Source organism: Euprymna scolopes, chromosome 26 (assembly GCF_053919585.1).
Source record: "Euprymna scolopes isolate OS-2025 chromosome 26, ASM5391958v1, whole genome shotgun sequence".
NCBI classification, from domain to species: Eukaryota; Metazoa; Mollusca; class Cephalopoda; order Sepiida; family Sepiolidae; genus Euprymna; species Euprymna scolopes.
The window spans coordinates 109470364-109486457 of NC_136507.1; the positions used below are offsets into that span (position 1 = coordinate 109470364).

Below are 16094 nucleotides of genomic sequence, written 5' to 3' on the forward strand. Positions count from 1 at the left end.
ACCGTGTTTAAGAGAGAGTCGGCCGCCATTTTGAATTGTCCAATACATCGGTAAACACTGCATGTTTTTCGAGCTGAATAAACATGTTACATTGAATAAAAACACAAAAAAATATATCCAGTTTGGTAGAAAAGTAACTTATCTTGCTTTTGATAACATTTATTTGTTATATATTTGTTTTTTGACAACTTTTTCGAATCTATGTGTACAGTAATACAAACCCAAAATTACATGACAAAAAAACGATAAGATAGAAAAATAATTATTAATGAACTTTTTTTTGTTGTTGTTGACTAAAATAGTCATAAACAGTTTTTGGTAAATATGAAGAATTACTTCACCTTGGAAAATTCCTTTATAATTCCTAATTTTATAGATTTTTGAGGTCGCTGTAAACGAAAATAACATTTAAAATTAAGGCAAACGAGTAGTTTCCAAGAAATGTTAGTTAAAAAAGTGGGGGATCACTTTTCTATAATAATTTAACGTAAACTGACCATCCACTTTGTGGCCACTATTTACCCTCGGAAAATCCTTTAAAATTCCAGGAAACAAGTAGTTTTTTTCTTTTTAAAAATATATTAGAAATACTCGTTTGCCTTAATTTTAAATGTTATTTTCGTTTTCAGCGCACCCGAAAACTTATAAAAGTGGTAATTTTAAAGGAATTCTCAAAGGTGGAGTTATTCTTCATATTTAACCATTTTTTTAAAACATTAATAAATTCATGAAGTATTGCTCAGTAAAAAAATAATTAACCTAAAGAAAAAAATCATGTTTCTTATTTAAGATTATTTCACCACATAACAAAAATAACATGCAAAATCATTTTTTTATATCCATATTTTCAGTTTGTTAAAATACGTTAATAATATAAATTGTAACACCACGAGTGAACGCGCGTTTTTTTTTTTTAGTTTAGTTTCATATTATATATATATATATATATATATATATAAATAAGTATTTTTTAAATTTTATCTTTCTAGCTTTAAAAAAAGTTGTAAAATTTTATCAGCCGGCATAATTTATTTTTAAATATTGAAAAATTTCAGGAAAATTAATTTTTGCTAGAATTTTAAAACGTGTGTCAACAGCTTAAAAAAATCGTCTCTTCAAAAGAACGTGTTATGTCTCGCATTTTCCTTAGTTTTGTATGCTGTAAAAAATTTTTTTTTAATATTAGCAATTTATTTGAAGCTTCTTTTGAATGGTAAAAAACTTAGGATGATAATCTTGAATTAAATTATAGTTACATCGTGTTAAATACAGGGGGGGGGGAGCACGTTAAAACTTATTTTGCTGAATGGAGATGGTGTAAAATCTTTTCTTTTTACTGCATTAATCCATAGACAAGATAATTCTTTATTTTTCGGAAATGAAAATACTGTAACTTTCGGTCCTTTACGATAATTTCCTCTGCAATTCGGAACGATGCACCGTGAAGGCATTTTAATAAAAAAAGAAATATTACAATACGTTACGATATCTACCGGTGACAACAGTTGGTTGCTTGAGTCAAGCAATGCTTGACACCGGTAAAGGGACTATCCGTGATGACGTCAGCAGATTAAATTATTTTTGCCCACCGGCCATCTTGTCTTTTAAGACGGTCTTGGTTTGATCCACACTTCCTCTCCCACTCGCACAGTCGCTCGCTTCTCGCCTTCCTCCGCGGGTACCTGTGCTGTTCGGGGATGCCACCACTCGTACTTGAAGACTGCCCTCTGTGGCACTGCCTCCACTTTTTGCCCTGACTTTGGAGCCATATTATACCAGAAGACAGCTTCTGGCGGCGAAATCTGGCCCCTTTCAGCTATAGCTTTAATGGTTCTGTGATGCTGCTCCACAATTCCATTTCCGCCTGGTCTATATGCAGCCCTGAAATAGCGCCGCACTCCCCACTTATCCAACACATTCTTCATGGCAGCTGAGCGAAAGGCAGTTCCATTGTCCATTAGCACTTCCGTCACTGGACCGCTTTCAAAAAACACCTCTTCCAAGACCTTTGCAATTTCACCTGCATTTTCCGCCTTGATCTCCCTCCAAATGGCTACTCTTCCTGGTCCACAGTCGACCATTGACAGATACGGCCTCTGTCTATAGTGCGTTACGTCTATCACCAACCTGCTCCAGTTCTCTGCCACCTGAACCTCACCAGCTTTGTGTCTACTCGGCGCAGGGTCGATTGATTGACACCGGCTGCATCTCTCAACCACTGTCCTAACGGCCTCCTTTGTGATTCTGGGATCCACCTTCCTGGCCAAGAACAAGGTTCTATCCACTCCAAAATGGTGCATGTCATGCAAATCCTTCAGAGTGTCTTCATTCAGACAACATATTGCAACAGCCACCTCATTCGGCGCCTTTAGCCAGGTCTTCCGCACCCTCGTCATCACATCTGCTCTGTTCTTCGCTGAAGGAACGATAGTGACCTTAAGTTGAAGATCAAATTCCCTAATCAACTCCCTTAACATCATCAATCGACGCTTTACTAGCATCTCGGCAGCGCCTTTCGTCTTCACCCTCCTTTCTCCTGTAACTTCGGACTGGATCCAAGAGAACACAGTGGCTGAGTCGGTCCTCAGCTCAACATTCTGTAGCCCCCATTTCAAGGCTAAGTTGATGCCCTTCATAACCGCATCCAGTTCCGCCACATTTATGTGAGCCACGTCGTCCTTCTTCCGCAACCAAACAGCATCTTCTGCAGTAACACCACCTATCTCCAAGGTGACCCCCACTGCTATACAGCTTGCATCACACCACACAACACCTTCTGCACTGTTGGGTACATGCCAAACACCTCTCACTGGATCCTCCCTCTTCACCTCTTCAATAATCTCTCTCATAATGTCCACAGTCTCTTTATCAACTCCATCCTCCCACTTCGCTCCACTAGCTAGCCTTTTGATATAACTACATGCAGTCCGTAGCCATCCTGCAATAGGGTAATGGCCCACCAGTCTTTCGCATATTGAGAAGAGTTCTCGCCTGCTCAATTTTTCCGACACCTCCGGGATCTCATTTCCCCTCCAGAACACTAACCGTCCTTTCTGGTCCTTTCTTAGTTGGAGCCCTAACACAGCTCCTCCCTCCAATGATTCCGGGCGTTTTGCAATTAGCCCAAAACTGTTGAGGTGTTTTACTACGTCCTCCGCAGTTGTTACCGTCTCATCCACCAAAATATCATCAATGTAGGAACTGGTGGCTATTCTGACTGCGTCCTCCTTGCTTAGCACCGTTTTGAGGATCGCTGCCATGATTTTTGGTGCAGAATTCAGGCCAAAACCCAACCTAGTCAGGCAGTACATTCGGCCCTTGTACCTGACCAGCTGGTATTTCCAGAATTTCTGTGAAATGTGGATCTGTAGGTATGCAGATTTTAAATCCACAATCGTCGCAGCCTTCTGAATCTGCCTCCACTCTCGCATGGTCTCTCCGCACACGTCCATCACATCGCCTCCCGTGTGACATGCAACGTGTACGTTCAGCTCCCTGAAGTCCAGTACTGGCCGAACTTTTTGTTTTGTGGGCTGAACAACCGCCATTAACAGCAGCACACCTTCCACCTTCTCCGTCCATGGTCTTAAAATCCCCTCTGAGATCAATCGGTCTACCTCCTTCTCGAATTCAACTCTTGTGCCTCCTCGCAACGTATGTTCGTAGCATTCTACTCTGTTGTTCAGTATGGGAGGTTCTCCCTTCCATGCCCACTTGACCGTCCATTTCTCACCATCAAAGTGTGCAGAGAAATCTTGGTCCTCTATCGTGCAACTTTTGTCTGACCCGGCCGTTCCTGTGACACCTTTTTCGAATTGCACACCTGCAGGCCCTTGATGTCCTCCAAATCTCACGGGGTTCCTATATACCATAACGCCCCCTAGTCGAGCAATTGCGTCCATCCCTAGCACCACATCGACACCCGTGACAATTTTGTTAATAACAATCGCCTGGATTGTTAGTGACATCCCACGTACCATCAACCGAACGATACTTGTGTCATTGCACTTCACCTCTCTGCCGTCAACTGCCGTAATGCTGCTGGTTCCATTGCATGTGTCAACCATGTCTTTGGTGACAATTGTTGATGTACAACCCGTGTCGACAAGGGCTTTTGCACTTCGTCCATTTAGGGTCACCTCTACTTGTGGTGACATACCCTGAAGCGCCTTCATTCATCGAATAAGTGGGGTAGCCACCGGCGCAGTGGCTTCCCCTGTTCGTTTCTGGGGACAGAATCTGCTGATGTGGCCGACTTCCCCACAGCGGTAACACGTGACTTCTGGTTTTGGCTCCCTGCACTCCCGCACCATATGGGGGCCTTGGCATTGGTAGCATCTGCCAGAGAACCTGGGTCTCTGCCACAGTCCTCTCTGCTTTTCGTCCTTCACAATTTCTTGCTGCAGTTTGCTTCGTTAAGTGACAGCTACGATTCCCTGCTCACTCTCTTTTTTCCTGGCCAGCACCCTAACCTGTGTAATCAACTCCGCCACCTCCATAGTATTTACACCGGGCAGTTGCTGCAGAGCTATAGAAATATGGTCCGGGAAGCCATTGATAAAGGCCATCTTAACCATCTGTCGACGGCTTCCTCCATTGAATCCTGCTAGTCCCGTCAACCTCCTGATATTGTTGGCGTAAACATCGACAGGCTCTCCGGTCCACACCATACGGCTTAGTTTGCCATATGCCACAAACGGTCCTTCGGTAAATGCTTCCCTCAATTTTTCCTCAATGGCGTCAACAGACAGTCGATCCTCCTCCCGCATCTCCAGATATAGGGCCAGAGCATCACCATCAAGATACAGCGGTATCAAGCTGGCTACATCCGCGATGTCCCGCGACTTAGCGACAAGTTTAACCTTGGTCAGCCAGGTTATAACATCTCCCTCTCCAGAGAACGTCTTAAGCATTTCACTGCTGATCCTCTTTGCTTCCATAGTTTCTGCCGAAATAGCTTGTAGTGAAGTAGAAGAAAAAAAAAAGAAATTAAAAAAAATATGTATAAGACACAGCTGTTCCTTCCAAAAGGTTGAGCTCTTCAACGTCCAAAAATAATTCACCGTCACAAAAAGAATTCACCGTCACTTCTTCCAACCGTCGTTTCACACTCTGCACTCTTCCCCCTGCTTTAAAAAAAGTACCGTTTATATGCTGCCCATTTCTCCACTTATGCAAATTGACTATCAACCAGAGCCATCTAGTTTTCCATTTCTCCAAACAGCCAATTTGCATAGGGGGACAACTCAAACCACAGTTATATTATTATATATCATATATTTCATATGTTATGTTATTATATATTTCATATGTTATGTTATTATATATTATATATTTCATGTTATGTTATTATATATTATATATTTCATATGTTATGTTATTATATATTTCATATGTTATGTTATCATATATTTCATGTTATATTATTATATATTTCATATGTTATATATTATATATTTCATATGTTATATTATTATATATTTCATCTGTTATATTATTATATATTTCATATGTTATATCATTATATATTTCATATTATTATATATTTCATATGTTATATTATTATATATTTCATATGTTATATTATTATATATTATATATTTCATCTGTTATATTATTATATATTTCATATGTTATATTATTATATATTTCATATGTTATATTATTATATATTTCATATGTTATATCATTATATATTTCATATGTTATATCATTATATATTTCATATTATTATATATTTCATGTTATATTATTATATATTATATATTTCATATGTTATATCATTATATATTATATTATTATATATTTTATATGTTATATTATTATATATTATATATTTCATATGTTATGTCTTCATATTTTATGTAGTTACATATCTACCCAGTCTGTTTGTGACTATCTGTTTGGCCCAGTTTATCAGTTTATCTGTTCGACTGTCTCCACCCCCGACATGCTTTCAGTCCTTTGTATCTCTTTGTCACTGCATTGGAATTCACTAGAATTGAAGTATTGACCTGAAACTACAACATCATTCTAACCTAAATGTAACCTAAGATGTGCATGAAAGAAAAAAAAAATATATATATACATATATATATGAGAGAGAGAGAGAGAGAGAGATTGAAAACTTTGCTTTCGTATTTGTCAGTTCAAACCTCAGCAAGAGCATAATTATTTTTACTCTTATTTTGTCCCTAAATAAACTTTGGCATACTAGTACCTGCTCCACTCTGTGTTCTAGTGGTAGCAACAAAGTACCTTTTTAACAAACTCAATACCTTCATTCTTCCATAAAACAAAAGTCATCTGACTCCTACCGTAAATCATTCAAAGTCTTAGCCTTTATAGCGAAATTAAGCTTTTCAGTTTTCAGAGAGAACTACCATAAGACCCAAAATGTGCGACGCCTGTGAAATCTAGTACTTGTGAATTTATGAACGGCTTCTACCCAAAAACAAAAGAAAGTCACAAGTGAGTAAACTTATTTTTATTCTCATTTTTATACAAGGAATAAAAAAGGTGAATTTAAAAATGAAATTGGAAAATGGTTTGATGATCAAAAATTATGATTTCCATTTTGTCTTTCGATTGCTTCAAACGCAGTCCAGCATTTCAGTCTCCATTTCATTGAAAGATTCTTCTTCGGTTTGATCAGACTCGCTTTCCTCATCAGAAGAGACATGGCTGGAGTCATCATAAACAAACGATTTGTTCTTCATACCTATAAAAAAAAACAAAAAAACTTTCAAATGGGAGATGACAAGCAGAAAAAAACACAGAAAATAAAGAAAAGAGAAAAAGTAGGAATAGAAGCCGAAAAAAGGATACAAATGGGAAAGACGAAAGACGAGAAAAATATATTTAAAAAAAAAAAAGAGAAAAAAATTCACTCTTTGTTGAAGCAGCTTCTTCCAACCCTTTATGACCTGATCATTCACTCAGTTGTATATAAATGAATATAATGATATAAATAAAGTGCAAATTGATTCAAACACGCCTTGTACATATTAGTTCAGTATCTGAACAGATGTCAGATATCTCCAGATTGCAACTGTTCATTGTTTACATTTAGTATGCTGCCATCTGTATCAGAGAGTGGAGAATTTCGTTTGTTGTCATAAATACACTTTTTTCAAGCACTATTGATAATAATCAAGGTAAGTTTATGAAAAGCAAAAATTCTCAGTGCTAGTTTAACTTTTAAACTTCATAATGAAAGATCGTTATAGTGAAAAAGTTTTAAAATCATAGTATCATTACCCTTTAAACTAACTAAAATTAACAATATTTTTTATCATCTACATCATGATTCAGGTGATAAAGGATTAAATTCAAAAAAGGTTTTTGCAGTACAGGGTCCTTCTATATATGGCGGAACGATAAATTTGTCACTCTAAAGAAACATCACTACAGCTTTACTTTTAAACTTTTATTGAAAAAATCAATTCAGGTAAATTGATTATGTATTAGAGCTGACATCTATTCAATGTAGTCGCCTTTAGCCTCAATCACTAACTTGATACGAGTCCGGAACTGGGACCATGCCTTTTCCTCAAGTGCTGGTGGGAGCTCAGCGAATACTTGGTGATCAGGCTGCCTTTGGTGGGAGGTCATGTTGGTGATGTTCTCGACGCATGACCAAACAAATTAGTTCAGATTGGGGGAGGAGAGGAGCAATGAGAGAAGGGTACAAAGTCTTAGTACTCCTTCCGAAGCCAAGCCCGAGTCTCTTTGGATTTGTGGGATCAATAGAGAACATGAGTTGTACAGTGGCGCATCTCCGATCTTGCTCATTGAACATTGTGTCACTTTCAGACATAATAGAAGGCTCCTATCGCTCTTGAGATTTGTACAAAACTGGCCAACTGGTAGATGGTCTGCAACAAAAAAACAAAAAACATCAGTTGAACACATCCGACCTCTGGATTCAAAATCTGAATCTCTTGCATACGAGGCGAGCACCCTGCCAACCACACCACAAGTCTAGTAGCGAACACAGACTAAGCAAATTGTGGCGAAATCCAACTATGGAATGTACCTACTTTAACTCAAGCAAGGGGTGTAGTCATCCAACTACTGAGAACCCAAGCCAATGTCTCACGATGTTATGTTACGAAGCGTATGGTGACAAGCAAAAAGAATAGACAACACAGGATTAAGATTTGAACGAACTACACAATTTATTTTCTAATAAATAACACAGAATAATAACGAGCTGTCCTTGGGGTGAAGATGGCAGATTGTTGTTAGTTGTTGTTATTGTGGTTATAAGGCACGACGAAACCTTCGTTTGTAATAGTAGTAGCAGCAGTGCTGGTCTGGTTATAATCGTGTGTCAATAGCGATAGTTGTTGTTGTTAGAAGGCGCGACGAAGCCTTCGTTGGTAATGGTAGTAGCAGCAGTGCTGGTTATAATCGTGTGTCAATAGCGATAGTTGTTGTTGATAGAAGGCGCGACGTAGCCTTCGTTGGTAATGGTAGTAGCAGCAGTGCTGGTTATAATCGTGTGTCAATAGCGATAGTTGTTGTTGATAGAAGGCGCGACGTAGCCTTCGTTGGTAATGGTAGTAGCAGCAGTGCTGGTTATAATCGTGTGTCAATAGCGATAGTTGTTGTTAGAAGGCGCGACGAAGCCTTCGTTGGTAATGGTAGTAGCAGCAGTGCTGGTTATAATCGTGTGTCAGTAGCGATAGTTGTTGTTGATAGAAGGCGCGACGAAGCCTTCGTTGGTAATGGTAGTAGCAGCAGTGCTGGTTATAATCGTGTGTCAATAGCGATAGTTGTTGTTGTTAGAAGGCGCGACGAAGCCTTCGTTGTAGTAGTAGTAGCATTGGTCGCGACAGCCGTAGCGTTGTGGTGATGGCGAGGCTGGTGGTCCTTCTGCTGTCTTTTCCTTGGCTTCGCTAAATATAGCAAGCACGCGGACGTAGTTGTAGACAAACGGTTAGTGATGAAGAAATTGCCTCCATGTCGAGAAAACTGTGTTTCTTTTGGGTTGTTGTTTTCGCTACGGTGTGTAAGGCATCTAAGCGTTTTGCCCGTAATTTTGTGGAGGTAACCATGATCATGTGCCTCGACTTTGGTGCCATGGTAGCGATCGTAGCGTGAATCCCTACGTAGTCAGTTTCTCCCCAAAGCGGTCAGGAATCATGAAACTTGAGTGGTGGTCGTCACGGTGACACGTGGCAGACAGTATGACGGCGTCCCCAAGTCAAAACGAGATCTAAACCATAACATCATAACAGCTCCCCCAGATCTCATTTTGGCTTGAATTGTCCAGTGCGGTCATAGTTGCATGTGTGAATGGAATCAACCCATGATGAAATCCTTAAACCGTTTAGGAAGCTGGCCTCGTGTTGACCGATTCCGAATCAGGTCCGATCTGTATCCGGACGGTAGTCGAGGGGTTTCTACGTATATGGGGTCCTGCAACGCTCTGTGTGCCCCTGCCTTGGGTGGAAGCGTTGTCTCTTCGGTAGATTGACGAGTTGGGTAGGGTAGAGGAGGTAGATTGGGGGACAAATGTTTTGGACGTGGTATTAATCGGCGGACATGTGCCCGGTGAACCCATTCACTCTGGCCATCATCATTTTTTATCTGGATCACCATGCTGTTGGTCTTGGCCACTTCGAAGGTACCGATCCAGGGTAGGTGAGATGCGTGAGCAATAGCTGATTGAGGCCGGTGGATTAGTACCTTGTCACCGACTTGTATTGGTTCCTTATTCATGTCCTTGTCTAAATTTGGGTCTTGGGCGTGGTCAGCTTCATTGTTGGCCAGCGCGACGTGTCGATGAACTTGTCTTAACAGGGCATTGACCTGCATGCCGTAAGCCGTGGGGCTGGGGTTTGTGATACTGTTGTCGGGTAATCTTGGCAAACCAATGTTGGGCTGCCGACCAGTGATTATATAGTGTGGTGACGCTCCAGTGGCACTGTTGATGGTAGCATTCATTGATGAGATGACGGATTCGAGGATGTCGGTCCACTCACAGTCTCTATCTTCGCACAGCATGTATATGGCGTTTTTCATCGTGCGATGCTGTCGTTCAATGTTACCTGAGCTTTGTGGTCGCCAGGCACAATGTAATTCCTGCGTGATTGATGTGAGTTGGCAAAAGATCCTGTATACCTCCCCCGTGAAGTGGGTTCCGCGATCGGATGAAACAATGCGTGGTATTTCCCGGTGTCGAAGGAAGAAACTGTAAATTCCACGGGCAGCATCGATCGCACGATCTCTGGAACACGGCACAGCCGTAAGGTGTCTACTGAAACTGTCCAGCATGGTTAGGATGTAGCGTTTCCCCTTTGAAATTGGCATCGTGACGAAATCAATGTAGATGATTTTGAACGGTCTTTCTCCACGTTTGCAGTGCCCGGTGGGCCAGACCTTACGTTTGCCATAGTTACCCTTCCGCTTGGCACATGTTTCGCAGGAGTTGACATACGTCCTGATGTCATGGTCCTTGCATTCCCACCAGTAGCCGGATAGATGTTCGCGCATGCGGGCGATACCTGAATGATTGATGCAGTCATGGGCCTGATGCAGGTACTTGGGACGGAGTTTGTATGGTACGACCAGTTTTGGGGAATGATTGTTGTCCCTAATCATCAAGACAGATGTGCCGGGCTCCAGGTAGAACTGGTGGATGTATTTGTTGAGTATGGGGGCCCGATGGTCATCGGGGTCGATGTTACAGTTTTTGCTGGAGTTATTCGTCTGGAGGGTTTTGATGATTCTCGACAGTGTGTTGTCTGTGCATTGCTCAGCAGCGATATTGATATGGTCACAATTGTATTTTGTGGGGATGGTCGATGAAGAGTGATAGGCAAAGAACGCATCCACAATATTCTTGTGGTGGCGGGTGTTCTGAGGTGTGTGTGCTTCGGGGATGAGCATTGATCCATCAATTTCGTCCATACACCAGGATGGGATGTAAATACGTAGGTCCGAACCCTGGATTCTGAATGTTTTGCCTGCAGGGTTGGCGTCAGCTGGTGTGTTATTTTTTCTTTGGCCATGACTTCTGCTGAGCATGTCGGCCCAGACATTGGATTCGCCCTCCACAAATTCCAGGACGAATTTATAGCATGCGATCTCTTCCTGCCATCTGCGGATTTTGGCATTGTTGAATACCCGCTGATCCAGATAGGTTAGTGATCTGTGGTCGGTGAAGATGACGAAGGGGCGGCTGTGTAGGAAGTAGTCGAATTTTGCTATGGCCCACTTTATTGCGTATGCCTCGCGTTCAGTTGTGGACCAGTTTTGTTCCGTGGTGTTAAATATGTGTGAAGCGACTGCTATGATCTTCTTCTTTCCCCTGTCATCTTCTTGCATTAGGATGGCCCCACATGCGGTGTCACTCGCATCAGTGGTGAGCGTGAAGAGTTGATCAAAATCAGGGAATGAAATGACAGGAGGCGAGGACAGTCGTTTCTTTATCTTATTAAAGGCCTTGTCCGCCTGCTCAGTCCATGCAAATGGTTTGCCAGCCCTATTCAGTTCATGGATGGGGGTCATGATGCTGGAAAATGTGTCCGACCTGATTTGTTCCTGTACCCGTGTCTCCAGGAATTGCCGTATCCACACTAAACGACCTATGAGGCCTTGCAGTTCCTTTTTTGTTGTTGGAGGCTTCATTTCCATGATGGCGCGGACGTATTCGGGGTCGGCCTTGAAACCCTTGCTATTTACGATGCGACCGAGGAATTTTGCTTCGTTCGCGAGGAAGGTACATTTATCCGGATTCAATTTTAGTCCAAATTTACGTAGGGCGGTGAATAGTTGCTCCAGTGCCAGTATGTATCCTTTAAATGTTTTGGCGTGGACTAGGTTGTCGTCAATGTACGAGGATATGTTGGTGCGAGATGTAACAGTGGCCAAGGCTTCAGCTATGCAGCGGGAGAAGATTTGTCCGGCAGATGTGAGACCAAAGGCGAGTCGTGTGTATTGGTAGCATTTGCCCTTCCATGTGAATGCAGTTTTGTGTCGATCACGCTCGTCGATAGCGATCTGCCAATAGCCACTGCGAAGATCAAGGGATGCAAAATATTTATTTCCTTCGCCGATTCTGTGGAACAGGTGGTCAATCGTAGGTATGGGGTAGGGGTCGAGATCGACTAGGACCTTGTTGAGTGTTGCTTTGAAGTTGGCAACTACCCGGATTGCCCCGTTCTTCTTGCGAACGGCAAATACAGGGCTATTAAAACCCTTGGGGTCCTTGCATGGTTCGATGATCTCTCTGGCGGCCATGTGCATGATTTCAGCATCGACGTCAGCCTCGAGAGCCTGGGCGATTGGGTGTTGCTTCTGACAGCGGGATTGGCCATTGGTTGGTATTCGAACTGGTCTGATGAAGGTACCCTTTTCTCCCTTTTCGGTACCCATGATGTCGGCGAAGCGGATGATTAAGTCTGCTGTGGCCTCCAGTTCGTCGCGGTTTGGATGGTTGGGCAATGCCACACCCACATTACTCTGTAGCCAGTGTAGTTTTTCATTTAGTGTCTTGGGGCTGGGCTGTGTGAGTCTAGTGGAATGATCGATGGTGTGGGCTCCAAATGTGGTATCATCAGCTGGTATCTTCTGTGTAAGAGCTGGTAGTATTGCTGCCGTGTGAGTTATCGGAGTGGACGCGAGCGTGCGTCTGAATTCGATCGTTGATTTTTGGTGGTCGATTGTGTAGGAGTCTAGTGTGCTGTGACCAAGGATGCTTTGGCCGATCAGGATTGGAGATATAGCGGATGTTATCAGCATGTTGATCCCGTCGAACCTGGGTGAATCGTGGTTGCCGATGGCGATGCCACAATTAAGTTCGCCAAGGATATGGATGCTGCCGTTTATGCCTCTCACATGCACGTTGGATGGCGTTATTCGACGTCTGACCTCTTCAGGTATTCGAGACACTGGCATAATGCAAGTGGAGCAGCCTGAGTCCAACATAGATATGTCCGAGAACGTAGCTCCCTCGATCATGAAATGTGTGTTGACGAAAGGTGACTTCTGCGCCGAGTGTTGATGAAAGTTAAATATGTGATGGTGAGTCTGTTGGACCACGGGGTGAGCCATCACATCTCGCCTGGTCCGTATTGAAAATCCTCGGCCATGGTAGTGGGGAGAGTATCTTCCGGTGGCATATCCTTGTCGTCTGTTGCGATATATGCCTGGGCACGAGGTGGGTGCCGGTACCGACAGTTGCGTCCATGGAAGCATGCATAGCCTGGTAGCGATCGTAGCGTGAATCCCTACGTAGTCAGTTTCTCCCCAAAGCGGTCAGGAATCATGAAACTTGAGTGGTGGTCGTCACGGTGACACGTGGCAGACAGTATGACGGCGTCCCCAAGTCAAAACGAGATCTAAACCATAACATCATAACAACGAGTAGGATGTGTATATATATATATTAGTGATAGAACGATTCCAATGTTTTCCCGATTCCGATACAATTACCAATTCCGATTCTTTATAAATCTCTAATTCTTTAGCTATAAGATTGTTATCTCCCCCAATTTTCGTAAAAATATGTTAAATATGCAGATATTTTCCTAAATGTCAAAATACACTTGTGGAGGATGATCTATCAATTTTAGCTTTACTGGTATTTTAAAATCAATGAATATTTATTATTTTATCATTATTACCAGCAATGGAAGATTGTGGTTTAAACAAAATAAATAAAAAAAGACAATTAAAAGTATTGTTTGACATCGGGAAATAGGCATCAATTTTTCTGATTCTGATACCAATTCCAATACCCCCAAATCTTCCGATTTTTCCGATTCCCGATTAATCATCCCAACATTAAAAAATATATATATATATATATATATATATATATATATATATATACACACACGCATTCATGTAAAGAAATAACTACTTTTTCATTGAGGACTGCTATTTTAATTAGGTTTCTTTCGTTTTTTTGTCTAAATGTCATGTTTTGCTTGTACTTCATGATATTGTCCTTTAAACATTTAAGAATATTCATGTCACTTTTTGAAACATCGTATAATTAAGCCTCAACACCTGTAACATTTTTTGCAAGTAGAAATATAAAGTCCTTCAAATTGAAAACTTACATTTTTTCCTCTTGACTAAGATATCCTTTATTGGCGTAAAGTGACTCAGTTTATGATACATAATCTCCCGGCATTTATCATTCATATCCTTTATACACCAGCCATCTTTTTCATCACATACCACCTCCTGGAGAAGAAAGAAAAAAATATGAATTTTTTAAGTAAATAGTTTCAAAATGGCTGAAATATGCGTTGTATTGGTTTCTTAGTTTTACAACATACCAACCCCCTTTTTTTTTTTTTACATTGGGGGGTCACCACTTATCAAGGCCCAGAGGCCACTCAGGGATAAGGGTTATTGCATGTACAGTAATACATGAGATAGTATTGTAGTAATCATTAGTATTGGAGATTTGATGGAGTGTCTTACTTAAGGGGGCAGTTTGTCAGGAATTTGTTTATGTTGGATTTGAAGACATCCAAGTTGTAGTCAGGTGGGAAACAGGCGAACGGAAGAGAGTTCCACAATAGTTCACTTCTAAGAAAGAAGCTCTGCTCATGGAATCTACGTTTGGATTTAGGCACAGATAAAGAGTGGGGAAAATTATTGACAGTAGTTTCAGCCAGACGGGTGTTTCTCGTGAAAGATTGGCGAGGGGGGGGGGACGAGAGATTGGAGCTCAGACGAGCACTTGCTATGGAAATAACGATAAAACAAAGACAGGCTCGCAACGTCTCTTCTATGGGAGAGAGGTTGCAGGGAAGAGAAAAGGGCATCCCCCCACCAAACCACAAAGTCTATTTTGTACTCTGTCAAGGCAGGATAGGCTGTTTTTAGCAGCTCCTGCCCAGATGTGGCAGCAGTACTCCATCCTTGAATGTACTTGGCTTTTATACAGATAGAAAATTGCATCAGTAGTGAGATATCTTCTGGAGCGGTAGAAGGATCCCACCATTTTCCCAGTGTCCCCTCCCTTTTCAGGTTATTTAATGCAGAAGCCTGTTATTTTAGCTTTATGACCTGAATTATGATGTAGATTATTAAAACAATATTTATTGTAAATTTTATGACCTGAATTATGATTAAAACAATACTTATTGTTAATTTTATGTCCTGAATTATGATGTAGATGATTAAAATAATATTTATTGTTAATTTTATGACCTGAATTATGATGTAGATGATTAAAACTATATTTATTGTTAATTTTATGACCTGAATTATTATGTAGATGATTAAAACTATATTTATTGTTAATTTTATGACCTGAATTATGATTAAAACAATACTTATTGTTAATTTTATGTCCTGATTATAATGTAGATGATTAAAACAATATTTATTGTTAATTTTATGACCTGAATTATGATGTAGATGATTAAAACTATATTTATTGTTAATTTTATGACCTGAATTATTATGTAGATGATTAAAACTATTTATTGTTAATTTTATGACCTGAATTATTATGTAGATGATTAAAACTATTTATTGTTAATTTTATGACCTGAATTATGATGTAAATGATTAAAACTATATTTATTGTTAATTTTCTGACCTGAATTATGATGTAAATGATTAAAACTATATTTATTGTTAATTTTATGATCTGAATTATGATGTAAATGATTAAAACAATATTTATTGTTAATTTTATGACCTGAATTATTATGTAAATGATTAAAACAATATTTATTGTTAATTTTATGACCTGAATTATTATGTAGATGATTTAAATAATATATTTTGTTAATTTTAGTTTGTTCAAAGGGTAATGATATTATGATTGTTTTCAAACTGGAAAAAAGTAATTTCAATAAAAAATATTGAACTAATACTTACAAGGCGTGTTTGAATCAATTTCTACTATATGCCGTTACATTCATGTATTTATGACTAAACGAATTAGTTCAACCAGGTCATAAAGTGTTAATGTCTTAACCATATTAATAGATGATGTTTGTATTATTTGGATTATTCGGACTACTATCTTCACCTTTGATTTTTACAATGTTTAAGATAAACTACTTTATTACAGAGAAAGGTAATTTAATTGAAACTTTATAAATACTGAC

The 16094-nt window shown here is 40.2% G+C and overlaps 1 protein-coding gene across 1 annotated transcript in view; it reads right to left on the bottom strand.

Moving 5' to 3' along the window:
• Window positions 1–6472: 6472 nt before the first annotated feature.
• LOC145248363 (general transcription factor 3C polypeptide 5-like) overlaps window positions 6473–16094 on the bottom strand; it is a 356244-nt gene continuing 346622 nt past the window's right edge. Inside the window, exons 8-9 of the mRNA XM_080110286.1 lie at window positions 14079–14205; window positions 6473–6721 (exon numbers count right to left, since the gene is read on the bottom strand). Coding sequence (XP_079966412.1) covers window positions 6594–6721; window positions 14079–14205 — 255 coding nt within the window. The 3' untranslated portion in view covers window positions 6473–6593. The remainder of the gene's footprint in view (window positions 6722–14078; window positions 14206–16094) is intronic.